This window comes from Mustela erminea, chromosome 19 (assembly GCF_009829155.1).
Source record: "Mustela erminea isolate mMusErm1 chromosome 19, mMusErm1.Pri, whole genome shotgun sequence".
NCBI classification, from domain to species: domain Eukaryota; kingdom Metazoa; phylum Chordata; class Mammalia; order Carnivora; family Mustelidae; genus Mustela; species Mustela erminea.
In genome coordinates, this window is record NC_045632.1 from 49161648 (window position 1) to 49188640 (window position 26993).

Here is a 26993-nt window from a genome sequence, read left to right on the forward strand (position 1 = left end):
CCAAGCTCACGCCGGCAGGAAGGCTGCAGCTCGGCTGGGCTGGCGGGAGCCGGCCCATCCCCCTCGCACGGGGCTTGTTTGGACAGGAGTGTTGTGCCTCCGGTGGCTTGGGGCTTCTCCAAGCTGCAGGGCAACCTAGCTGATACACTGCAAAGCCCGTTTAGCGGGTGTGAGCACGTGTGTGTGTATGTGTATGGGGGCCCCCAATCTGTTGCCAGCTTGCAGCGCGGTGTTCCCTCTTCAGCTGTTTGCTGGGATTTGGGTGGATTTTGTCGTCTGATTTGCTCGCTTGCTTTCCCTGGAGCCTTCCTTCAGCTGCTTTTCCCAGTGACTGCTAACTTTAAGGGGCTTCCTGCTAAGCTCTCTACGGGGGCCTCCGAAGACTCCTCGAAGTCGGAGAAAGTTCCTGCGGGTGCCGGGCGTACTCATTACGGTTTGCTGATGCGTCAGGAATTTAGGAGGCTGAATTATTTGAAGTGGCAAGACTAAAGGAAGATGGAATTTTCCTAAACACATAGCTGGAGGCTTTTTTATTTTTAATAAGTAGGGAGGCGACGCACAGGGGTTCTCCAACTTGAGCGGGTCAGCGTCACCCAGCTGCCTGTGGGAGATGAGATTCCTAGTGTTTGCTGCCCACTCTTGGATTGTTTAATCCTTCCCCTTTGCTTTACAGATACAGAAATGCGAGGAAGGGGAGGCAAGAGGCCAAGCCATGTACGGAAGCAGGTCACTCTGCGATGAGGGTGTCTCCCTAGACCGCGCCTGGGGTAGATGACTGGGAATGGGTAGAATCCCCTCCGTGTCTCAGGACTTCAACCTCAAATTCAAAGGCCCCATAATGGAGCTCAACAGCAGAGCGTAACGGAATCGTGGGGTCTGGCTTGAGACAGCAGTAAAGACAGGGCAATCTTGATGAGGCAACTGAGACCCAGAGGGTCGCCCCTGCCCCAGATGGCCGTTCTCTGGGCCCCAGAGCTTGCAGACTTAAAATGTCTTCTGACTGTCAGTCCTGGGGCCTCCAACACAAATGGGCTTAGGTTATACTGCGAAGATGTTGGGTGGGAGAGGGAGGGCTGACGAGAGCAGAGCAGCTGGGCAGCGACCCTCCACACTCTGAAGACTGGCCACCGCTCCCTCTGAGGGGGCACCCACCGCAGCCCCATGTCACAGCTGTGGCCCAAGGGCTGGGAACAGCTCAGAACACTGGGCCGAATTTGAAGACGGGCAGCTCCGTAACTTCTACTAGAAAACCCACATACTGTGATTCATTTTGGTGCCTTCAAATTTGAAGCTCATTTCTCTGGGTCAGGGACCATTTATGTGCATCTAACATGTCGAGGCTCGCCGCATCTTTCCAACATATGGCCTGTGTGTGTCCTGTCTCTCCGCGTCTGTCAAGGCCATGTGGGCAAGGGGAAGGCTGACTCGGCAGTGCTGGAACCATGGGCTATGCTGGGAGGGGGCACTTGGCCTTGCATGGGCTCATCAGCTTCCCAGCCTCCCATCCTGGTTTTCAGAGAAAGAGAAGTTGGGGGGCACCTGGTAGTTTACCTGAGGGAGTCCCTCATCTCCTAGGGAAACGTTCCAGGGGCCGTTTGGAAGATCATTCTGGAATGCCTGCTAGCCCAGGATGGGACACAGTGAAAACCCCCTGACACCTAGCAAGCTCATCGCCACGGCAACCCCGCATCCCTGTGCTGCCCACCCCTTGGACACCTCTCTGTGGGATGGATAGGGGAAGTCTAAACGGGAGGTTGTCTTTCTTTTTTAAAAAATTATCTTGAAATACTTCAGAAAATAAAGGCATAATGAATAACGTAAGAAAAATCCATGTCCTCACCTCCCAATTTAAGATATAAAACCACATCTGTTAACAAAGCTCCTTTTCTTTCTCTGATCATAGAACCTTCCCTATCCCGTGAGAGGTAACGGCTATACTGAGTTTAGTGTCGATCACCCATTCATTATATATAATTACACTTATATACATGTTATATATATGTAATTATATACACTTCTTATATTCTGAACCAAGGTATATTATCTTTTGCAAGTTAAAACATTTTTTTTTTGAGGTGGGAGTCACGTAACATAAAATCAACCATCTCAAAGTGTAAAATTCAGTGGTATTTAGTGCACTGGCAGTGTGGGGCAACCATCACCTCCATGTTCGTGTTTTTGAACTTGAATAACGGGCATCACACGTTAGGACTGATGCCGCCGGCTTTTCGCCGTGGTGCTGCTTCTGAGGCTCATCTGTGCTGACGTGCGGCCCTCCTCACTCGACCCACCGCTGTCCTGTGTCGCTACGCCGTGTGACTGCTTCCCAACCGATCCCTTCTCCTGATGGCTACTGGGTAGACTCCAGGTTGTAATGATCACCACGGGGCCTGCCTCCTTGTGCTGCTTCTCCAAGATGTCAACCCAGGAGTAAAGCGGCGCTGTCAGGGGCTGACAGCAGTCCCAGATTAGACATCGCCGAAGTGCTCCTCAAAGTGCTAATTTATGTTCACAGAAGCCTGGCTGTCTTGGGGAGCTGGGGGCCGGGTGCACAATGTAATTAGAGTAACCTAACACTTGGAGAGTGTGCTGCGTTTAATAAGTCGCCGTGAGGAAGGCTCTCAGCAGCCTCCTGAACAAGGTGTCTGAGACTCAGAGGGACTCGGCCCCAGATCCCAGCACAGGGTTAGGACTGAAGGTCAGAGGCAGGACAACCTGGGACGGTGTTGTCTCCCCCCCGCCCCCTTGTACCTTACTTCAGCATGGGTCACAGTGGACCCCGTCAGCTTTCTGAGGTGACAACACAACGAACGCCAGCTGGCAGACCACGGAGAGGAGACCCTCAAAGGATCTCGGTAGTGTGGGCCATTCCAGGCTGCAGGGAAGCAGGCCAGACTCTCCTGGACTCGCACATTCCATTTTCCTTGTGGTGGTCGATATGCTTGTGCCCGAAGGTCGCAGCTGATAGTATTTTGGGATCTAAGTTGCCCTAGGAGGGCACAAAAAAAAGACAAGACTTTACAGAGAAGTCGGAGGGAGGAAGCGTGAGCACACCCAGGGAAGGAGGTACAGTGGGAGAGGCAGTTAGGATTCCTGGACCGTCCAAGGAACTGTCAACTGGGCACGGGGCCCGTCCTGCCCGCACTCCCTGAAACCAGGCGGCCTCCCAAGAGGGCAACCCTGTGTACCTCGCTTAGCACAGAAACCTGGTTCTGGAGCAGAGCTTAAACCTGAAGTGACACTTGAGCAGAGGCCTGTCTGGACAAGGCCTCGGGGTGTCTCCGTTGCAGAGAGTGGCTGGGCCGCTGCCCCAGGGTGGGGGCAGAGTTGGAAGCTGAAGGGGTATGCCCACACCTCTGGGGTCCTTCTGCCACGAACTTTCGGCACTGGGAGCGCCAGCGGCCACTCCCCAAGTGCAAGCACCTCCCCGTCTTTGGTTCTTCCGGCCCCTGCACTCAGGTCTGTGGGTCTGGAGCCAGAAGGCGGTGAAAGGCAGTTTCACTTGGCCTGCCCGGCCCCCATCTGACCCTCCAGTCACGAGATGTAGGTGTGATCACCGGTGGTTTCGCAGTCTGACCTCAGGCAAGTTTCCTCTTGTGAAAAATGAGGAGGATCTGACAGATGGCCTGCACGGAAGCAGCTGGTGGTGGGACCTTTCCACCACTTGTCCGCCAGGGCTCCCAGCCCAGGTCCCCCGCATCCGCTCCCACGGCGCTCAGCTCACGCACGATTCAGCTCGCCACGCCATCTCTTCTTCCCTAGAGACCTTAGGGCACACTCCTAATTGGAGCACCATGTTTCTTAGGAAATAGGTGAGCAGAAAAGCATAAGGAAGCTTATTCTTTGACCTTATGCTGTTCTGGGGCAGTTTTTTCACCATTGGGAAGGCATCAGATGCCCTAGAAATCTGACACACCCATCTGGGGCAAGGAGAAGACAAAGACTGAAGGCAGAGCAGGGCCAGGAAACAACCTTCAGGGATTCTCCAAAGGCCACGGCACAGCCAGGAGGTGTCCTTGGGCCGTCCCCCTGCCGTTCACACCAGGCCATGGTCCCAAGGCCCACGGTGCCCTGCCCAACTGCCTCTTAGCACTGACTCGGTCTTTCCACTTCCCTACCCCAGGGCAAAGGGAAATTGTTTCCTTCGGAGTAAGGCAGAAGACTTTTCACTAAATATGGATGTGAAGAGCTAGATACAACATTATCCACTTGTTCTTAAAAGCTGTGGGCTAGGTAGTGCCTGGGTGGCTCGGTCGTTAAGCATCTGCCTTTGGCTCAGGTCATATCCCAGGGTGCTGGGATCGAGCCCCCTGTTGGGCTCCCTGCTCAGCCAGCAGGCTGCTTCTCCCTCTCCTTCTGCCTATCCCCACCCCCACCCCGTCCCCTGCTCGTGCTCTCTCTCAAGTAAATAAATAAAATCTTTTAAAAATTAAAAAAAAACCCAACAACAAAAAATAAAAAATACTGTGGGCTAGTTGATGTCTGCCACGGTTCAATCAGGACAGATGGAAAAGAGGATTCTGGATTGAACATGGTTAACACCTCTGTCAGCCCCACTACCCCGCTGGTCTCAGGGGGCCCACCAGGAGAGGTCAGGCATTCACTGAGGCAGCTCTCAGGCCTTGGCTAGCAAGGTAGGTAGAGGCAGGGACAGGTAGCCACGCTGGCCATGAAGGCAGGTGCCACAAGGGCATGGACGGGGCTTAGGCAGGAGCAGAGCCGACGAAGAGGAAGGCCCAAGGGTGGTCACAGGAGACCTGAGGCCACTCCACTCTGCAGCCAGAGCGCCCGGCATGCTGTGCAAGGTCAGGCAGGGCTGGGAAGACTCCCGTCTCCTGGGGCCTGGTTTCCACTTAGGAGAAACAGCCATTCATTACCCCTGCCCCAGTCACTGGGGACTGAGCCCCAACAGCAAGCAAACATAGGGGGCAGAGGGGTCCAGGAGATGGGACAACATGTAATCTGCAAAGACCAGGCTCCGAGTTGTTAAAACAAGCCCAGGATCTGGGCAGACGGGGAGTGTTCCCGCCACTACATTCCTGGCCACGGTCAGACCCGCAGGGTGGGAGCAGGGCTCTGGAAGGCCGCCCATCCTGCCCTGGAACAGCTGGGCACTTCTTAGTCCTTTCCTAGACACAGCTCTGTTCTCTCTATGGCACAATTGAAAAACAAAACCAAAAACAGTTCATTATTAAAAACTCAAATCCAAAGAGAAGTACAGAGAATAGTGTAGGACGGGCTGTCTTCCTCACTCAGATTCAACCACCACCAACACATGGCCCATCACTTCTCATCTCTGAGCCCACCCACTCCTTGGTGACAATTTTAAGGACTAAATGGAGAAATGCCTGTTGGTTTATTATGAAGAATTGAGTGTTCTGGGTACCACTGTTTGGCTGACTTATCACCGATCACCTAATTCCACCCCCATCTTCCACAACAGGCTCCAGCCTCTGCTCCTGCTGGGGGGGGCAGTCAGATGATCCAGCGTCGGCCGGTGAGACACACACCACAGCCGGCTTCGAAGCTGCTTTTAAAAGTCTCATTGCAGGCTGATACACGTGGGCACACACAGACACACCTGCGCCTGTATCAGCCACAGGAAGCGATTTCATCAATAGCTCAACACAAGTGACTTTCTTTTTTTTTTTTTTTAAAGATTTTATTTTTAAGCCATCTCTACACCCAGCCTGGGGCTCGAACTTAGAAGCCCGAGATCAAGAGTCACACCCTCTACCAACTGAGCCACCCAGACGCCCCAATGCAGGTGGCTTTTCAGGAGGTTCTATGGAGATGAAGAGAGAAGCAGCTTGAGTCAAGGCAAATGCAACTGTTTTAACTGTGAATGTCTGGGAACACGGAAGCAAGGTGCACAAAGCTCGCAGAAAGGGCACCTGTGACAAGAATGGGGTAAGAAAGGTGCCTGGGTGGCTCAGTGGGTTGAGCCTCTGCCTTAGGCTGAGGTCATGATCTCAAGGTCCTAGGATAGAGCTCTGCATCGCGCTCTCTGCTCAGCAAGGAGCCTGCTTCCCTCCACCCCCGCCTGCCTCTCTGTGTACTTGTGATCTCTCTCTCTCTCTCCATCAAATGAATAAATAAAATCTTAAAAAAAAAAAAAAAGAATGGAGTAAATAGCTGCATATTCCTTGACAAGCGGCTGGATTCTGCCAAAAGGGGTGAGGCTGGAGGGGCTTTCTGCTTCACTGGCCACTTGGGGTTTATTTTCCACTTAGTGCAAGACACATGGTTCCAGGGTGTCAGGAAGGCCTGCACGTGGCTTTGGAGAGTAAAGAGTGGATTTCTCTCAACTTGCTTACGGTGCTTGCTGTTTTGTTATACAAGAACCCCACTGCTTCTGCTTGCGGCAGCCTGCCCAGTCTACAGGGAGGGGTCAGTGGGGCCCTGATGAGCCCAGAGCCTCCCGCAGTCTGATGGCCGGTGATGGCCACGAAGGACTGGGGAGCGGGGGGCTTTCTAAAAGACGCGGATGTGTAAAAAGTCACCGAGCGGAGATCAGATGTGTGCAGCAAACCTGCTGGGAAAAGACCCACTAAGTCGAGCTGGCAGAAAGGAACACACATTGTGCGGCTGTCAACTTCATCTAACGCAGGGCCCAGCAGGGACGCCTGTGTGAGGGCCGACTCGCGGACAGAAACTGAGGAGCAAACACTTTAGTGTGCTCCCTGACTCGTCCGCCTTCTCGCTCGGCACCTTGGAGCACAGCAAGAATAGCAAACCCACCGCGCCAAGAACCCAGGGTGCTCTTGCAGCTGCTCTCCTAATCTTGGTGGCTTCAAAGGCGTGAAGATTTGCTAAGGAACTAAAACCCTAACTTGCGATGGGCTCAGCGCCGTTTATTTGTGGAGATTCCAGATCATTTCTCAACCCCGACAAGGCACGGGCTCTCGCACTGCTGCTGCGGCCTGGCAGCTGAGACGAAGAGCCACGGGAGGGAGCGCGGGCTGGAGGCCTCAGGACCCGGAAGGTGAGGGGCAGTGAGCAGAGGACGATGACGGGAGGAGGCCACGCGGCCGGACTGGCACCTCAGTCTGGGCTGTGGCTTCTGCGGGTCTGGATGTCCCTGCCCTGACCAGAGCGCTGCCTTGTCTTCCCTTGCAGGACTTCCCCGTTACTCCTGTATCCGGCACAGGACTGTAACCGAGGCCTCACAGCCACCTGTTCTGATGCTGGCCTGAAGGGCTCTCTGGCCACTTCAAAAATCCTTCATTGGAGTGGATGTGAACAGACAATGTGCTCCACTGCAGCCAGTAAACTACCTTGCTGAGTAGTAAGGTCCATGGCCCCCTAACTAAGTAGCGTTGAGGATGAGGGCTTGGTTGCCATGAGCTTCTGACCACGTATCCGAGGACTGGATGGGGGAACCCCAGGTATGTCATTAGCTCATCTCAACCTTACTATGAGGTAGTGGTATTCCTCGTACCATGTACAGACTAGAAAACACAGGCTCAGAAAGCCCAGCTGGGTCAAGGTCACAAGGCTGGTACGTGTGCAGGCAGGCACTCGCTCCCAGTCTTCGGAACACTACCTTCCCCTAAACCTGTCCATGTTACTCAGGACACCCTGACAAACATAGCCCAAAAGCAAACTGTGGGGGTTACTACTTTATTACTATTAAGTTTGGAATTTAAATTTTCCTAAGGAGTATACAAAAGTCTTCTGCAGTCTTCTTTGACCAAAGAATTATTGAGGTGGGGGCACATCTTAAACTGACTTGAAACTTTGGGAAGAGGAAACAAATGTCTCTAATTCAGCAATAATACATGCTTATTTTCGGCCTAACCTTACACTAGTAAGTGGGAATCCCGTTCAGAGAGAGGAAGAGGGCAGAAGAGAAGCAGCCGCGGATCAAGAGCAAAACTGCCAGGGACTTGGTATTCCACCCACCCTCGGGAGCCTCCCTCCCTTGGTCTCTGGGGCAAGGCTGACTCCAGAACAGGCCCCAGAAATCCACCTAGGGTGGCCGGCTCTCCTCCCGGGGGCCAGTGCAGGCAGGCTGGGCCGTGTAGGCCTGGCTGGTGGCCTTCGCAGGAGAACGAAGGGAAGGCCGGTGCTGTCCTCATCTTCACCAGCCTATCGCAGGACCAAATTTATTTTTATTTTTTTCAAGGACAAACTTTTAAAACTAAAATGGATGAAACCACGTGAGGTCAAGATACAAAGACAGAAATTCAACGTAGAAAAAAGACCTTGCTGGGAAACAGTTGGATGAGAAACACCGGAAACATTTCACAGACGCACCAGAAGCTCACATTGTAAACAGGATTAAGCTCCTATTGGTTTCCCGCATTAACATCAGGGTTTCATTTTGCTCAGCCGGAGATCTCGCTCGATTTCAAACTGCCTGTGGTCCACTCGGTCTAGAAAAGCCTTCCGTTCAATGTACCTGGAAGAAAATATAAGAAGTTTGTAAGCAGACTTCTGTAGGAGAAAACCGTCTCCCCTTCACTGTCCGGCCCCCAGGAATCCCCTTGACCGGCGGGCTCCCCAAGTTAGAGCAAATGCAAACAGATGACCACAGCTGGTGCCCGGAGTGACCACCCACAACTCGCCCAGGAACATCCAAACCACTCGCATTTGGTCTAAACAACGATGCTTCTGGCTCCGAGGTCAGCAAGTAAAATGGAAAAGAGAAAGCAGCCACCTGTCTGGGGGTTCGGCGGCAGGAACATGCGGTGGTTTTGTAACAAGGTTTTAGGTACAGAAGAACACAGGCTGAGTCAAGCGTGGACTCCGTGGGGGCCTCTGTTACCCATCAGCTGGGCCACGCTGGTCAAGGGCTCAACATCTCTCAGCCTCATTTTTCTCAAGAGTAGAAGAGCGAGGCCGTGTTTCTTGGTCCCGGTGGTGGGCTGAGATGGTCGGGGAGAGGAAAGTACACATCCTGCCTATCTACGGTAGGCAGGAGCCAAACCGAGAAACGGAGCATCTGACAATGGAAGAAACAGGGCTTTGTAGGAACGGCTTTCTGGGGCTGTCTTGACGCTCTGGTGGGCACATAAAGCGCTCACTTTAAAGGGATTCCACTGCCTTCAGTGCTCTCCTTCCTTCCCCTGCTCCTCTCCAGTGTCCTCTGCCCACCTGGGTCCAGAAGAGGCCTCCGCTAAGTTTCTCTAGGGGAATGAGAGCCAGAGCGGCCACCCAGAGTCCACCTACAGGGGCCCCTTAAAAGGCCTGTGCTCGGCATCCGGGGCCAGGTTCAGCAGACATGGCTTCCCCAGGTCCTCCCCGGCGGGATGGGAAGGAAGGAGGCGCAGGGCAGAAGCGGGCAGAGGAGCAGCGGCTGGCAGCTTAATGAGACACAGCTGCATTTTAATGTACCTTCTTGCCACAAAGTGGGCCGTGCTCTGCCTGGCGCGGGGGTGGGGGGGTCTCTTCTGCTAATTAATCTATTGAGAGAGCAAAACTGCCATTGAAAATAGCAGACATAATTGAATCTCTGCACTCATTTTTCTTTTGTTACACTGTGTAAAATGTGCATCTGTCATTACAAGGTCATTATGTTTACGGCGAGAATGTTAGCAGGCTCAGGAGCCTGTATTCCTTGGCTGGGTTCGGGGCCTGCTTGCCCTCCTGGGCTGCCCTGCGAGCTGTGGCCCATCCCCACAACTTCCCGCAGAGGCGGAGGTGGCTCTGAGTTCAAACCCTGACTGCCACTGGCCAGCTGTGGGACTCTGCAAAAACCACATAACTCTGCCAATTCTGTTTCCTAATCTGCCAAGAGAAGAAAAGAAAACGAATCACCATCCACACACGGGAGGGCTGCTATGTGCACTGAACGACACTGTCCACTGTCGGGAGCAGATGCTCCAGAAAACGGCAGCTAATGCTGTCACTGTCGTATTGGGAAGCCAGCCTCTGCCAGGGTCCTGAGGACAACAGATCCCCGAGGGGAGCAGCCAGGTCTCTTGATGGGTATTATCAGCGACCAGGTCAGGGATCAGGAATAAGCTGGTGTGTCCACACCACCAATCAGAGGCCAGAATGGCTGGAAACAAACAGTAGGACCTGCTCCTGGCTTTGATGTAAGCCCTCAGATGTATGTCATTGATTTAGCCATCAGATTTAGCCACTGAAACACAGGACGCCTGGCTAAATGGAAATTTCAAGTTCCCCGGCAGACAGGAAAGCCACAGACACCATGGACCCCCTTTTGATAAAGAGAGAAGGCAAGGCGGGCTGCGGCGGGGAAGCAGGCAGCTGACAACTCGCTTGCCTTCCACGCATCACCAAGGGGGCCGTGATTCTCCAGAGGGGACTGTTAACCACAATGGACCGAAGGGCTCGGCCACACTATAACCACCGTCCTCCCCCACCGTGGTTCCCAGCCCTGGGTGAAGGTCGAGATGGGAATCAGTACTTTGATAGCCCTAACTGCCCCTTGAAGTTCAGCAGGAAAGAAAGGGGTGCACCCTGGCTAGAGAGGAATTTAGGACGTGTTTTAAGAGAATCACTACCCAGTGCTATCTGTCAGAGTGCGTGGAGGGAAGAAAGAGGAAGTATGCGGCTTTGAGCATTTATGGTCCTTCTTGATTGTCCTCGAAGGAGGAAGTGAGACTTCAATGAGGATCTCACCGAGCATGAATGACGGCCTGGCCGGTTCCTGGAGTGGTGCCAGGTCCAGCCGACTTGGAGACTCTCAAGACTGAAGCCAGGCTGGGGGCTACGCAGGCAGGTGCAGGCAGAGCTCAGGTTAAGGGGAGGATTCAGGCAGCCAGGAGGGGCACGTGTGCAGAACACAAGTGAATTCTCGAGGGCGACCCAGACAAAGGCCATCAAGGTGGGCCTGGCGACTTCATCTCCCCATTCAGAGCCATGTGCAGCTGCTAACAGCAATCGGCCAAGAGCTGCCCAGGAACCAAACTTCTATCGGACATGGACCACCCTCTTCCCTGTCTCCCCCCACCACCGGCCGAGACAGGAAAGGTGCTGAGGATGAGAGCGGCTCTGATATTTACTATTTGTTTGCATTGGGCAAGATACGTAATTTCCGTGCCTTATTTTTCTTCTCTGTCAAACAGGAATAAAAATGATAGTACCCCGAGGACAGTGCAGTGAGCCTGTGGGAAGGGCTCTGTAAACAATAAAGAACAGCTGAGACTGAGGGTTCTCGCTTCCCATTTCTGACCTGACAGCATCACTACCAAGCCTCACACCGTGGGACAGCTGCAACAGGGGCCAGGAGACAAAGGGTTTGTGGGACAGGCCGCCTCCTCCAAGGTGGCCCAGGTAGATGGCCTACTTAAATCGTGCTTCAGGAGGTTTTCAGGCACCCTAAGTGGGTTACAGCGCCAGAACACAAGCATCAGCTGATGAGAGCAGGGGTACCTTTCTGGCCTGGGCCTGGCACTCCTGGGGACCCAGCCTGATTGGGCCCAGTACACTGGGGAACTGGGGGCTGTGGGTGGGGGACATCATCCCTTCCTGCCACTACTGCTCTACGTGGCCCATTTACGAGAAAGTGGCTCTTTACTTTCATTAATCAAACATGCTAATAGCACCAAAACCTAAGGGACTTTCTAACTTTTCCTTTCAGAACCAGGTTATATACAACAGGTTCTGGCATCTTTTGATCTTCCGACCCAAATTACTTTTCTGGTACCAACTGTTTGAGATCCAGGCCAACAAGGAGGGAGAGTATGTGACCCGGAAACCTCTTGAGGCCCCAAGTAGAAGAATGGGGACTTCAACGAAGTTTCTCCCCTGCTTTCCTCCCATCTCACCAGACGCTGGTGCTGAGAGCATGACTCCTGGGGTCATGGAGGGAGACTGGAGAAAAAATGATTTTCTCTGGGCTCTCCTTCATGCCTCTCCACATCACAAACACACCTGGTTTCCAAACATCTTGCTCCCTGACCTTCAGCTGACCTTCCCTGACCTTCAATTTGCTTGCCAGCGGCAGCCAAGCCCAGGCCTGCATTCCGCTTAGGCACTGTGCCACGCAGGCCTGCTGGCCTCTGGCTCGGCTGGCCGTGCCCGCTGCGGGGAAGCTGTGTGGTCAGGGATGGGGCTGGAGGCAGCAAGTGCTAAACGCTGCTCCAGAAATGCTGGGCCGGCCGGAGGCGCTGGGGCTCAGGGCAAGAGCAGCGGCTCTTTGCTGGGTGGATGACTGACCATCTTGGGTACGGGCATTTTAAACAACTCTCCTGCCTGGAAAGGATGCCTGGGCAGAGACACTCTGATGGAGCGATTGTACCCTCTTCTCTGGAGGGGCTGATTCTTATCTCACTGGGTTCCATAACAAAGTCATGACCGTCTGGGGGCCACTGGGTCAGCATCTAGACAGTGAGATGGCTCAGTACCTGCTCTGTGCGGGGTCCTCCTCTGGGTGCTGGTGGAGGCTCACTGCACACGAAATAGGAGATGACGACACACTCCAACACAGTGATATGACTGACGGCTCCTGCGGGGGGAGGGGGTATTCCAGAGAGTGGTATCCGAGTCAAACCCTGAGTGACAAGAGTGTGCCATCATGGAGAAGGAGCTGGAGGAGCCCTAGAGGGGCTGAGCCATCAAAAGCAGGGCAGAATGGGGCATGAGGTGGGCAGGGAAAGCTCTGGAAGGGCCTAGGATGCTAGGGGAAGGAGCTGAACACTGACTGCTAGGGCTGCTGGGGGCCTCCAGCAGGGAACAGAGGAAAGTAGTTTGCATTAAAAAAATCCTACTAGCTACTGTGGAGGAGCAGGGAGGGAAGGGGATGGACAGACAGAAGGAGGGAGCACGACAGATGTCTATGGCCTGTACTAGAGTCATGGCAGTGGGGCTGGTCGGAGAGCATAGACTAAAGTATTTTACGATACAACTGTCTACTGGCTTTGCAGCATGTGAACTGAAAGAGGAAAGCAAGCATGACTTTTGGGTTTTTAACAGTTGGGGGATGGTAATGGTGTCATTTTCTGAGAAGTCTGAGGAAAGAGAGTTCATGGAAAGAAGGGCAAGTATTTGGTTTTGCAGGCTAAGTTTGCTGTGTGTCTCGGACATCGAATGGAGATGTCAACCCAACAGCTGGTATGGGAGTCTGGAGCTCAGTGGAACGACTGCGCAGGGGAGAGCTTTTCTGGGACTCATCAGCAGAATGCAGCACCTAAGCCACGGAACAGTGAGCTCTGCAGGGCGGGGGCGGTCTGCAGGGAATGCAAGGACACATGGCTGCCCAGAGCTCAGCCCTGGGACTTCCCAAGTTTAAAAGCCCAGGGAAGGAAGAGGGACTAGCCAGGGAGGCTGGAAGGACATGCCCCCAAGCCATATTTGTCACCTCTGTGGAAAGCATTCCTGAAGGGTTGACAGGAAGGCATCATGAGGGAATTTAAAGGAATAAGGCACCCAGCTTCCCATCTGCAGTGACGCCCCGACAGTGTGGTCAGGAACGGCAGATGGGAGAAAGAAGAGTGAGCAGAGGACTCCTGATATTTATACACACACCAGACAACTCCTGTTCTCATTTAATTCTCATCATAAACTTGAGAGGTGTAGCCTACTGAAGAGTTTCTGCTTTACAGACGAAGACATGGGCTACAGCACACGGCAGATTGGTAGCAGAGCCAGGATTTAAATTCAACTGCAGTTTTCTTTTTTTTTAGATTAATCTGAGAGAGACAGAGAGAGAGATGGAGCACACGAGCGAGTCGGGGTGGGGAGGGACAGAAGGAGAGAAAGTCTCTAGCAGACTCCCCACGGAGTGAAGAGCCCAATACAGGGCTTGATCTCACACCCTGAGATCGTGACCTGAGCTGAAATCAAGAGTCGGACACCTGACCAACTGCACCACCCAGGCGCCCCAGTGTCAATTCAGTTTTGCCATAAAATGTACCACACAGGGGCGCCTGGGTGGCTCAGTGGGTTAAGCCTCTGCCTTCAGCCCAGGTCATGATCCCAGGGTCCTGGGATCGAGCCCCGCATCAGGCTCTCTGCTCAGTGCAGAGCCTGCTTCTCTCTCTCTCTCTCTCTCTGCCTGCCTCTCTGCCTACTGTGTTCTCTGTCAAATAAATAAATAAAATCTTAAAAAAAAAAAAAAAGTAACACACAGATTAAAGTGAATAAAATGGGGAAGGCAAATGCCCCATCATAAAGCAAGTGCTCATGTGGCCATCGGCAGATGAAGAAACGGAATGCAGGAAGCCCGGAGGAGGCCCCTGCCTAACTCTCCCGCCCATGCCAGCCCGGCCAGGTGCGAACTTGCTTGCATTTGAAGGTTCTGTGCTCTCAACGTCATGGCCTAGCTGTGCCTGATTCTGAACTTGACATAAATAGACTTATACTGTGAATTCTTCTGTGACTTGCTTCTTTCACAAAGTGAGTCAACAGATGCACTACTTTTGCCTGTTTTAGACTTTTCTATAAATGAGATCATGCTGTGTGAACTCGGCGTTACCCTGTTATTGAAATTTATTTGTCGTTCCAATTGCTAAAGAGTATCCCCATCTATAAACTGTTAAAAACCTGAGGCCCCAAATGGTGTCACGTAGGTTAAAATCCCAAGTCAGTCGACCCAGACTTAATACCTAACTTCACTGCAATTTCAACCCTCCAGGAATGTAACCTTTCACCGGTCAGTCAGGAATTTTCTGGTCAGCACCGATAAGGTTATATGTCACATGGGCCTTCCTCCTCCAAAGAAAGGTGAGGTAATCCGCCTACTAAAACCCTTTTGTCCCCAGATGGAGGTGACCACACCTGAAATAATCCTTCTTTCTATTTATGACTTCCTTGTCCTGCCTTCAACAGCCTTTCCCTTTCTGCAGCCCTCTGGCACTCCCCTCTACCTGGTAGATGCTTGTGTGTGTATTTCAAGATGGCAAAACTGCCTTTAAAATACCTGGACGATGATAACCCAACACTGACCAACACGCTTCAAATTCTATCCGGTCCTTACAAAGGGAAAGATGTGTTAGCACTGACTGAATTGGAGTTAATACCAAAACATAAAAAGCACGATACAAGCTTTTACTCTCAATCCAAACTTATTTTACTCAGGACTGTGTAACAGGAATATTTTTACCACCCTTTATGACTTGAATTCTTGTATAAGAGATCAATTTAATTTGGGTACTTGTGAAAAGGTCTTATAGACAGCAGAATTCAATCAACACTCATAGGGAGTTCTGCTGAGATGTTACCAAGTATGACTTCCCCACTTCTTGGCTTCTTGGCTTCAGCAAAGAGGACTTTTACTCTAGGGGATGCCCTTGGGACTCTCTACATACTCTCTCAGAGTATCCCCTCTCTGGTAGTGCCTTTGCTGTGGCTGGCATCTGTGTAAGAGAATTCGGGGGCCTGACTTGCCTCTGCCCAGACAGACCTTACAGGTTTGGTTCTTGTCCTTCCTTTCCTTCAACACTGTGGCACTCACTGGGTACACTTCTCCGGAGAAATCTTCTTGCCTTCTTGACATTCCGGGTTTGGAACTTGGCTCTCTAGTTATGTATGTGTTGGAAAGGCTCAGCCGGCAGCTCTTGCTCTCATTGCTAGAATTTCGAAGCTACAGTCTAGTGATTCTCAGCCCTGGCTGTGCATCAGAAGCACCCGAGGAGTGAGTTAAAGATACAAGTCTCTGTGACTCTCAATTCAGCAGCTCTAGGTAGGAGTGGCCTTGTCACCCCAACTCTGAAACCAGCCCCCCAGGACGATTCTCCTGCTAAGCCGAGGTAAGAGCCCGAGCTACACCCTGTTCCCTGGAGGGTTGGGCCCCTTTAATCTTCTTGCAAAAGCCAGGAAAGGCAAGTAAGTGGAGGTGTGGGGGCGGGCACTAGAGGGAAGGTGAGAAGAGCCCAAGGCAGAGCAAAGAAGTCATCAGATCTACACTGGAAAAACACAATCAGATGGGTCGAATCGTCTGGTACGGGTAAGAATCTCAGAAAAGGTGCGGAAAGCAGGGCACTTAAAAGCTGTTAGTAGTTCCTGAACCCAGTTACGTGATTTTCCGTTGCCTGAAAAGTCCTCATCATTGGGCAGATGTCCTTTTAATCTTGTTTTCTCTTCCAGTCTACATATTATTAGCTCTGCTTATCTTCAACAGCACCACTCCCTACTTTTATAAGACCTCTATCAACCTGAGCAGAAAGAACATTGTCCGACCCATATAATCAATACTCAGAGGACCAATAAAGGGTCATACACACTAAGGTCCCTGCTGCCTAAGATCATCGGGCAAACGTGGAGAAGAGGAACGAGCTGTGAGCAACCAGAGCAGAGTCAAAGATGAAGAGGTCTGGGGTAGACCTCAGAGCCCTTCTCTAGTAACAGCAGCTCCTGTCTGTGTTTTGTCCTAGGCCTTCGTCAGAGGACTCTGGCACTTCTACCTCTGCCCTGTGGCATTCCATCTTTGACACACTGATTCAGAAGTCTGATGGTGAACCAAGCCCATAAAGTCATTTAACAGAAAAAAATTTTACACATACTGATCAGCTTCTAAGTTCATTCAAATAACCTCGAAGCCAAAGTTAAAAATGTGAGCCAGAAAATAAACCCTCACCTGTCTGCATTATAACTTAGATGACATAGAACCAAATGACTACCACTTAATGTAGGCAAAGCATGTTATGTGCTCCATGTGCATTACAAGTATGCGTCATACACGTGCTACACACATTATCAGGAGAGCCTCACACTCACCCCCAGTGCAGTATCATTACCCCAATTCGCAGGCAAAGGAGCTGAGCTGTGTGCTGCAGGGAGAGCCCGTCCCGGGGAGGGGCTGGGGCAGGGAGGACCCAGACTGACAGCCACATGACATTTTCCACTGTTAGCAGAAGGGAGTGATGACCTCGAGCCACAGACCCTGTTCTACAGTAACTTTGCTTCTTAGCTCCTCCTGAGGTTCCTAAGTGCTCACTGAACACTGCCTCTCTCCATATTCTGGACTACAGAGAGTATCGACAGCCTCTTCGTATTCCGAAGTGAAGAGGAGGGGGGCAAGCGACAGCCAGGGGCCGTGGGAGGGCTGGCAGGTCATGCAGGTTAGAGCCCCAGCCTGGGCCACAATGACACGGACAGGAACAACCTGCAGTAAGACGACAACATCCAGGCACTCTGTTGGCTCTGCTCTGGAAGCCCGGGGCCGGTCTGGCTTCTCAGAAGACCGAATCACTCTGATCAGGCCAAGGCTGATACGGCGAGCCAGATGTGAACATGTGACAAAAGAGGTGACTGACAGTGCACAGGAGCTGCCCGTCATTCGGTGAGCTCGGCTCGGCAAATATGATCGGCCCGAGAGCGAGGCTGTTCCCATACCGCAGCCACAGGGCTCTTTCCTCACCCAGAGCACAGCCCCACGTTAAAACAGAGCTTTGCCGACAAACTGACAAAATTCGCTTCGCCACAAGGAGTGCATGCTTATTTAAACTGGGTGGCCTGTCTACAATCGACTACTTCAGATTTTTTGAGTGTTTAGAGCAGCAGAATCTACTAGTTCTTACCCCTCCTTCCCTCGATTGTGGATGGCTAGCTCCTCGCCAATGCCCTCTTCCTCCTTGAAGCTCTCCCAGTCCAGTTTGGACTTCTCTAGGGTGCTCATCTTCTGCTTCTTGGCTCCGATTTTCCCCAAAAGGCTGCTCATGCCACTTGATCTTTTTAACCTGGAGAAAGTGAAGAAAATGAAATGCGTACCACGTTAGAACTATCAAACTCTTTTTTTTTTTTTTTAAAATAAGCTTTTTTAATATTGAAACTTTATTTTATTGACATACAAACTTTTTTTTTTTTTTTAAAGATTTTATTTATTTATTTGACAGAGAGAGATCACGAGTAGGCAGAGAGGCAGGCAGAGAGAGAGAGAGGAGGAAGCAGGCTCCTGCTGAGCAGAGAGCCTGATGCGGGACTCGATCCCAGGACCCCGAGATCATGACCTGAGCCGAAGGCAGCGGCTTAACCCACTGAGCCACCCAGGCGCCCAGAACTATCAAACTCTTAATTCATGTCTTTTACTGGTTGGCACGGGGTCCCCTAGATTCGGGCTATTTATCTTAATGAAAACCATTTCTGTATGTAGGGCACTTCCTGTCTGCTGTGGAGAACACTCTAGGTAGACCGGAATTCGGATGCACTTTTCCCGCCCACCAACTCTGACCGCTCCAAGGACCCAGGGAAAGGAAACCCTGCAGCCCTCTGTATGCTCTGCAGGACAGGTCTGTGCTCGCAGGCAGGGAGAAGCACAGCATGAGTCAGACACGACTGTGGAATCACATGCCTACGTTCATATTCCAGCTCTAACTGTGTGACTTCAGGCTACTGAACCGCATCTGCTCTGGCTTCCTATCACCTACCAAGTGAACAGTGACTCAGAGGGCTGCAGTGTATTTTCTTTCTTTTTTTTAAGATTTTATTTATTTATTTGACAGAGATCACAAGCAGGCAGAGAAGCAGGCAGAGAGAGAGAGGGGAAAGCAGGCTCTCCGCTGAGCAGAGAGCCCGATGTGGGGCTCAATCCCAGGACCCTGAGATTACGACCTGAGCCGAAGGCAGAAGCTTAATCCACTGAGCCACCCAGGCGCCCCTGCAGTGTATTTTCTATGTCAAGTGCTTTACGACAGCACCTGGCACGGAGTAAAGGTGTAATAAATGCCAGCCACCCTGAGTCAGTCATCATCCGTGCCCTCAAACCCCAGGGAATGCTTGTAAGAGAAAGAGAAACAGATCCCAACACTGATGCAAAAAGTCACAGTATCTCAAAAGGACTGTTAAGGTCAGTTTCCTTTCCACTCCTGTGAGTCAGAACCCTGGGTTTTCCCAGGAGGTGGAGAACATTCCTCACTCTGAAACGAGGGAATATACAGCCTGTTTTCCCCTTGTTAGTGACACGATCATTGACTATGGGAGAAACTCCACATGCCCAAGTTCAAATCTTGGCAGGTCACATGTTTCCAGTCATTGTTAAATGCAGGAAGAAAATAAGGAAAACAGAATGTACCTAGTTAGTAAGAAGGTGGTATTAGGGGAAAGAACTATGGAAGGGACATGGTCCTTGGTTTCTTTAGGAAACTAAAATTTGTCGTATGCCACTATGCAGGAAAGTTTGGAAGTGACTTCCTGTTTTCCTGGGAAGTAAGAGAGTCAAACGTGTACAACTGTGAGCTAGCATCACAAGGCCTTCTGATAACATCAATAGTAATACATTTCACTTGCCTACGATGGTAATTCTCCAGGTGCTTTATTCACGATTTTCTCATCATCCTCTCACAATGGCCTATGAAGGAAGACCGCTGAGCTCTGGACAGCGGGAAGAGCCTTTGAGGGGATCCAGTGTCCCGCTACCCCTTCTGGACCCCACCTCCCTGCAGCACAGGGCCAGTTAAGGACGCCCTGTTCCTGCCCCTGAGTGAGCCAACAGGCCAGTGTCCACACTGAACACACGACTCTCGGGACTGAACCATGACACTCCACACCCTCGTCCTAATCATGCTGGTCAGGAGGATGTCTGCTCCTGTTGTGGGCATTTCCCACCACACGTTGTTAGCTTCACGCCGACTCAGAACAGGCTAGGCAGGCATCATCATTCTCATTTTGAGCTGGACGAATAAACAGAGTTCGGAGAGGTTAAATGACACAACAAAGGTCAAGCCAATAGAAAACGCGGAACCAGGACAAAGCAAGGTCTTTCTGACTCCCAGCCCGGTGCCCTGTGCCGTCTCACGACAAAGCTAGAACTCCTCGGAGCTATTTGCTCACAGCTATTTTACCTTCCGGTTTGCTTAACAATCTTCCACACGGCTCTCTATGAGCTTTCGGTTCACATCTTCTAAAAATTCGTTTCTAGATAACTCACTCCCCACACCAATCTCTCATCTAAGCATGTGCGCACACGCACACACGTACATGCACACGCACATGCACACAGGCTGTATTTACCAGGACAGAGCACGAGAGCTGACAGAGAAACTCGTGATGTGTCCCCTGCTCTCCCTGCTACAGCCTCTCGCCCGGAGAACTGCAGTCTCCCCACTGGTCTCCCTGACTTCTCTTCTGTCCCACACTCACTCACCTGCTCACCCTCACATCCCTTCCACATACTGTCATTAGGGTGATTTTTCTAGAACAGAAAACTTATCGTGTCTTTCTGCTTCAACGTGTCTTCCCTGACTCCTTATTTGCTCTTACAATGAAGACTACGCCCCTTCCCTTGTGAAGTTCTTCCTGATCTTCCCTCGCCACATCTACCCTCGCCATCTAAGCGTCAACCGTACAGTCCTGAACCTACAGTTCATCTCCCATTCATCTGGTCTTATCTCAGCCTAGAGGCACGTCCCCCAGGAAGCCTCCTGGGACCCTGCCCCAATCTCTGGATGAGATGCCCCGCGGTGGTGTTTCTACTGCACTCAGTCCTTCTCCCATTACAGCACCAATCCCTCCCTTAGCAGACGCTCAAGGACTCAGATTCCAGCTGCCGCCATACTGGCCAATTCTGTGCAAGTTCAGAGTCAGTGCCGACAAGATGCACCAAAAGCACACACCTTGAGGCTTTCCTCTGCTGCCTGCAGGGGCTCCTCTGACCCTGCCTAAAGTCAGAAGCACTGCCTGGGCAGGTGATGGGAATTCATGGCACTGGAGGACCCTCATGGAGAACAGGGGCTGTGGCTACAGAGCCCAGCCTCCTGTCCTCACTCAGGCAATTTTAAGGGGACCTCTGAATGCTTCTCAGAAGTTCTGGTTGCAAGGAAGCCTTGCAGTCCTGGAAACACACTCTCATATTGGCTTTCCCTCCTTCCCAAACTCACTCCCTCTACACCTCCTCATGCCTACTTCCCAAGGACAGTTCCCAGTGAAAGACCTACACTAACAGGCTTACCTAAGATTCTGCTCTGAAGGGAATCGAATAAGATGCTTAGGAGCAACACTGTTTTCCTGTGTGTGCCCTCTCTCTCTGAGGGCACATAAGCTCTGGGTCCCCAAATCTCTCTACAGCACATGGACTGAGTTGCACAACAGCAGGAACTCAATAATGTCACTCAGATCACGTAAACAAGCAGAGGCAGAGAATCAGATTTCTGTAGTTTAAATGAAAGGTGTTCAGAACACTTTTAAATTGGGGGATCCTAAGGGGTATAATTTCTATTTCTATTCATTCACCAATCAGCTCATAACAATCTAGAATTTCTGCTTTTACCTGGGCAGCCCCTTAGGCTCTGTACACCACTGCCGACTCTCAGCCTATAGCTCTGATGGTATTCCCAAATTACACCACCTTTCTGACAAAGCACTTCGAGAAGCCTAAGAAAATGATCTTTTGCTGCAAAGCAGTGAAGACAGCTCCAGAAAAGTAAAAAGCCATACACCCCCATTGTCTTGTTCACCGCTAAACATCAGCAAATTGTCACCAGTGCTCAGACGCTTTAAGGGAAAGCTTCCAGGTCTGCCTTCACTGGCTCATGAACGTGGTTTGTGATTTCCTAATCTGACAGTCTCAAAAGCAAAATTACCTGTCTTGTTTGTATTCGAGGCTAAATCAAAGTGAATGACACATTCACAGCAGTAGCCAAAACATGTAGAGGCTCATCATGACTGAGAGCCCATTTTTCCTGGAACCTGGCACGTGGGGTCCCTGCAGGCTTTCACTCAGCACCCCCTTCACATGGGGCTCCCGTGGCACAATCCTGGCATCACTCCATCACAGCTTTCTGGACAGCACATTTACCATGACCTTGGCCCTATCTCTGCCGTGAAGGTTCATCTATCGGGCACACAGGAAAGCTGGGGCAGGCAAGAAAGCCTCAGCTTCTGGGCAAGGGCTGCCGGCTCTCTTGGCTGGGAAACAGCACGGCCGAGAGCACTGCAGCGCTGCCCAGAGCTGCCAGAGAGGAGGGAGGCCATCAGCACCAGCCTCCCCCAGGCCTCTGGCAGCTGTGGAGACGGGGAGGTCAGAATTCCAGGGGAGACCGTTCTGCTGTCAGCAGGAACTGGTGCATTTTGAGGCACCACCACAGCAGAAGCCCAGTTTTCTCTATTTTCTGGATCCTAAGCTACGAGGGCAAAGTACGACCGGAGTGTAGGCTTTGACAGACCATTCCCAGCCCCCAGTCAAGGATTTTCTGGTCTTGGGTCTAAAGTGTGGTGTGCTGTGCCACAGAAGCTCACAGTATCTCGTTCAGGAGACTCTTCATCCACCTGTTACAAGGCAAAGTACATAGAAATGTACCATCTACTTGCCCACTGGCAGATTCCATCCATAATGTTATACTCAGACATGGCCAGCACTTTGCTGCCTAGTTTCCAATGTAACAGTGACATTTCAACCACCTCTTCCTGAAGGTCACAGTCCTCTACTGACCCAAGACTATGCCTGTCCAAGCGGCATGGGCTCTGCCCGCCTCTGCTCTAAGCAGCAGGCTTTCATGCCACAAGAGCATGGCTGAGGGCAGTGGGCACGCTGGTGAAAAGAGGCTCCTACTAACACTTCTTCTTCTTCTTCTTCTTTTATTTTTTTAAGATTTTATTTATTTGAAAGAGAGAGAGAGAAGGAGCAGGTGGAAGGACAGAAGGTGAAGCAGGCTCTCTGCTGAACAAGGAGCCCGATGCGGGACTGGATCCCAGGATCATGGCCTGAGCCGAAGGCAGACACTTAACTGACTGAGCTACCCGGGCGCGCCAAGCCCTTCTTTCTAACGCATTGTGTCTAGTCATCCCTCAATAAGCAATTATCGTCAGTTCCCTTTCCACAGCACCCAGCCCAACGTTCTATGCTGACGCTAGACACGAATGAAGACCTCACACATGAAGATTCAGGACTCGAAAAAGTAAAGGGACAAAAAAAGGCAAAATAAAGTCATCTTTTTCCTTTCTGAATTCAAAGTTTACGGTGATAGTTTGCTAAAACTTCTCCTACTCCTCTTTAGCACCAGAAATGTAAGTTTAACAAAATTCACTGCAACCAAGTGATAAACTCTATCCTGTGGAGTCTGCCAGAAAGATATAGTAACTTGTTGTCTTTGTTCCAGCCCCATAAGCGTGGACTCAGATTCACTCAACCGATTTGTTGTGTAGCCACCATCAAGACGCTCTGGACCCTGCTGTTCATTTACAAGAGGGGCTGGGGGCACCTGGGTGGCTCAGTCCTTGATCGTCTGCCTTAAGCTCAGGTCATGATCCCAGGATTCTGGGATCAAGCCCCGCATTGGGCTCCCTGCTCAGTGGGAAGCCTGCTTCTCCCTCTCCCATTCCCCCTGTTTGTGTTCCCTCTCTCACTGTGTCTCTCTCTGTCAAATAAATAATAAAAATAAAATCTTTAAAAAAAAAAAAGGTGCTGGAAAGGAGCCAGGAAAAGTACGTAAGTGGAAAAAGAGGAGGATGACAGGACACTGCAATTGTCTACCAAGGAAAAGGGGCGCATCTTTCCCCAAGATCTTTAAAAAATTGGCCTCAGGCACCCAGCCGGCCACAGAACAGAATTTTAGGTTTGGGAGTGAATTTAGAGTCCGTCATTCATTGTACTCCTCCAACAGATTACTGAGAAATGACTGTATCCCAGACATTGTGCTTGGAACTGGGGACACACACATATATAAGGCATGATCTCCGGCTTGGAGGCGACGATGTAGTAGAGGAGACTGTCATATGGACAAATTTTAACCGCAGACTGCGAGGGCACAAAAGAGGGACCGCCTGAGAGGCTGCTTAATTCAACCTCCATATATCAGAGATGAGTCAACTAAGATCCAAGAAGGTTAAGAAACCTGCCCGAGTTCCCACGGGGAGATGTGGGACTAGTACTCAGTGCTTTTGACCTCCAGCCTGTCCTTTCCACTTGGCTGATGCTGGAGCTGGGGACAACCAGCCTCTGGGGGCCGTTCCGCACTATAACGTCTATGATTGCTAATTTGGCGGGGGTGGCATTCTCACTTCCCGTTGTCCTGCTCCCTGTACACAGCGCCCGTGTCTTACTCATTGCCACTTGACTCACAGTGTGGCACGAAGCCTTGCTATACTACATGTTCAGTGAACTGAATCGCTGTGATTTGACAATGGGCTTATCCAAATGAGTTTTTTTTTTTTTTTCGTAACAAAGAGTCAATGCTGCACTTAAACGGACAAGCCAGAAAAGGTAGTGCAGAAGTGGACCAGCAAGGATAGGGTCAACACACGTACAGGGAAGCGCTACTGACCTTTACTTAGAACTTCAGCACACAGAGCCTGGCTCCACTATGCCTTCCGTCTCGTAACTTGCATAACCACTAAAATGCAAATTATTTGGAACAAAGATTCTTTGGCACAGATACTCAGTTTCCTTAGTATTTGTCATCTGTTTACAAGGCAGGAGTGGATTTTTTTGGTAACTCACACATGGACTATTTTCCAGAGCTGTACAATGGGTCTGGAACTGGCATGCTACTCCCTGAGAAACGGGAAGAAAGTTTGCATTGATGATTCTTCGGTCAAGTGGTCTGCTTGGAACCACTGTTCTCTCTTAGACCTTCTTTGGACTTAGCTGAAATCTGTAGGAATGAAAAGCAAAGCCCGATTCCCTGGGCCAGTTTCACGCCTCACCTGTGCAAATCTCTAAGCAGTCGCCCCAAAGCCCAAGACCAGAGCACTCAGGGAAACGGCCTGGAAGCCAGCAGTACAATAGGGAGAAGGTTTAAAGTTGCGTTCACTTCCCAATACTGTGCCGGCAGTATTCTATGGGACACTGAGCTCAGGAAAGTAGAAAATACTAACTCAGACAAGAAGTTACAAAAGATTTTAAACATTTTGTGGCTAGAAAATTGTCAGTACTCTTGAATCTATTATTAACGTTGATACAGTGCCAGCCCTTCCTTCCCCACCGAAGTGGCATCTCTCAGCAAAAGGGGACATAAAGGCCAGCAAATGGTAGCAGCTTCAGTGTTTACACAAATAGCCAGGATCTGCCACTCAATTCTACTGCTCTTACACCAGTCCAAGAATGAAGTATACTTAAGTCTGTCTGATTTTTTTTTTCTTAATTTTACTTATTTGACAGAGAGAGAGAGAGAGAGAGATAAGCAGGCAGAGCAGCAGAGGGAGAGGGAGAAGCAGGGTCCCCACTCAGCAGGGAGCCTGATGTGGGGCTCGATCCCAGGGCCCTGGGATCATGACCCAAGCCAAAGGCAGTTGCCTAACCAACTGAGGCACCCAGGTGCCCCAAGTCTGTCTGATTTGATTTCAGCTGTGCCACATCTTTAAAACAGGTCTCTGAAACAAACCCGGTTATTTTGGTGGCAAAGTCCTGGATTTTCATCTCTTCTGAAACAATGTATTATAGAAAGTGCTTTCCAGCTCCTGTTTCCTTGTCTGTGGAGCACAGAGGCGGCTTGTGCCCTGCTCTGGCCTCTCAGCTAATGCTGGAAGGCCAATCACTCCAGCTGACGTGGTTCTCCTGACATGGACAGCTCTTCCTGGAGAGGACGCACCATCCCTTCAGTCAGCCATGAAGTGTTCTCCTCTACCTGCACCGTCTCCTCTTGTAATCAAGGCCATTCACCTTGAGACAAGTAACTGGGGTTAGGGGCTCTGTAGTGACAATGAAAAGGACTTTTTTTCTGGGGCAAGCTTTTTTCTTCCTGGGATCTGCTGGGCACTGTTTATTAGCATCACACGCCAAGAGAAAGTTAATGTCCCTTTTCTCTGTGAAGAACAGTCCTCTACTGGTCTATTGTGCCACTGAAACCAGCCAGCTCGGTGAGCTTGGGACTCTTGCCACGAAGGGCCTTTTTTTTTTTTTTTAATTGTTGTTTGTTTTTATTAATCTGCCTAGTGCAGACCTTTCAAAGAAGGTCAAGGTTAGACGACTGTTCAGGAGGAACAGGTCCTTCCCTCCCGGCCACCCTTCCTTGGTGCCCAGTTCCTTGGAGAACTGCAGTGCTCAGTTCACAGGTAAGACGCAGAGAGAAACCTACTGGGAAACCCACAAGGTCTTGTACTGCAGCTGGGTGAGCGGGAGCTTGAGTGTGAGCTTGAACGTGAGCGACCATCCCACCATGGCTTCTGAGGGGTGGGCGATGGCAGCTCTCAGCACAACTCTGGTGTGGTCTGGCGGAAACTCCCAACTTTCCAGTCTGAAAAATGTCACGCTGACAGAAAACTTGAAAGCAGAGAACAACTATTATCTGAATGCCCTTTGCTTAGATTCGCTCATTATCAACATTTTGTCACATTTGCTTTCTCTCTCCCCCTCCCCTGCTTTCTCTATTTAAATGTTCTTTTTTGGAGGCGTGAGACCACTTTTAAGTTGCAGACATCATGCCACTTCAACACGACACCTCACACTGCATGCAAGGCTGTGACACCGATACAAAGGTGCTGTCCAAAGTCCCTGCTCACATTCCCCTCACTGCCTCTCCAGATGGCCTTGACAGTCATCCCGTGCCTCCTTCCAGGCACTACATCTGATGTCTCCTTAGCCTCCTTTACATTTTAATCTAGCACAGTCTCCTGCCTTGTCTTCTGTTTGATTTCTGGTCTTTGATGCCACTGCCAGTTTCTGGAGTCCAGGTTGGCAGTCTTTTTTTTTTTTTTTTTTTAAAGATTTTATTTATTTGACAGACGGAGATCACAAGTAGGCAGAGAGGCAGTCAGAGAGAGAGGAAGGGAAGCAGGTGCCCCGCTGAGCAGAGAGACCCATGTGGGGCTTGATCTCAGGACCCTGGGATCATGACCTGAGCCAAAGACAGAGGCTTTAACCCACTGAGCCACCCAGGCGCCCCCAGGTTGGCAGTCTTATGGAATATTGCTCTGTTAGGGTTTGTCTGTTTCTTATGCCAAGTAGGCAGGAAGGGGAGGCTGGGGACTGCTTACTGCACCACCACCCAGTGATGGGTGCAGTGGGTCCGCCCTGGAATCTGATGCTCCCTGTGGTCCACTGGGACAGGTGGGGACTGCCGGAGCCCTCACTTTTAAACGTATTCTCTCCCTTCTACAACAAATCTGTAATTAACGTGTAACACGTAGGATAGTATTCTCAGGATGTTCAGGAAGTTCTGACTGCTACTTAATTCTGGTACCTCACTCTATAAATGCCCTGGCAATGTCTC

The 26993-nt window shown here is 51.0% G+C and overlaps 1 protein-coding gene and 1 long non-coding RNA gene across 2 annotated transcripts in view; both read right to left on the reverse strand.

Annotated features, from left to right (window-relative positions):
- Window positions 1-2070: 2070 nt before the first annotated feature.
- On the reverse strand, window positions 2071-4285 carry LOC116580179. Its single transcript, XR_004281537.1, has 2 exons — window positions 3189-4285; window positions 2071-2989 (listed from the first exon to the last, which is right to left on the reverse strand). It is a non-coding gene; the product is annotated as an uncharacterized LOC116580179 (long non-coding RNA).
- A 2972-nt stretch (window positions 4286-7257) lies between these two features.
- The window catches only part of CFDP1 (craniofacial development protein 1), a 127071-nt gene continuing 107335 nt past the window's right edge, over window positions 7258-26993 (reverse strand). The window contains exons 6-7 of the mRNA XM_032323232.1: window positions 17433-17591; window positions 7258-8404 (exon numbers count right to left, since the gene is read on the reverse strand). Of these exons, the coding sequence (XP_032179123.1) occupies window positions 8314-8404; window positions 17433-17591 (250 nt within the window). The 3' untranslated portion in view covers window positions 7258-8313. The remainder of the gene's footprint in view (window positions 8405-17432; window positions 17592-26993) is intronic.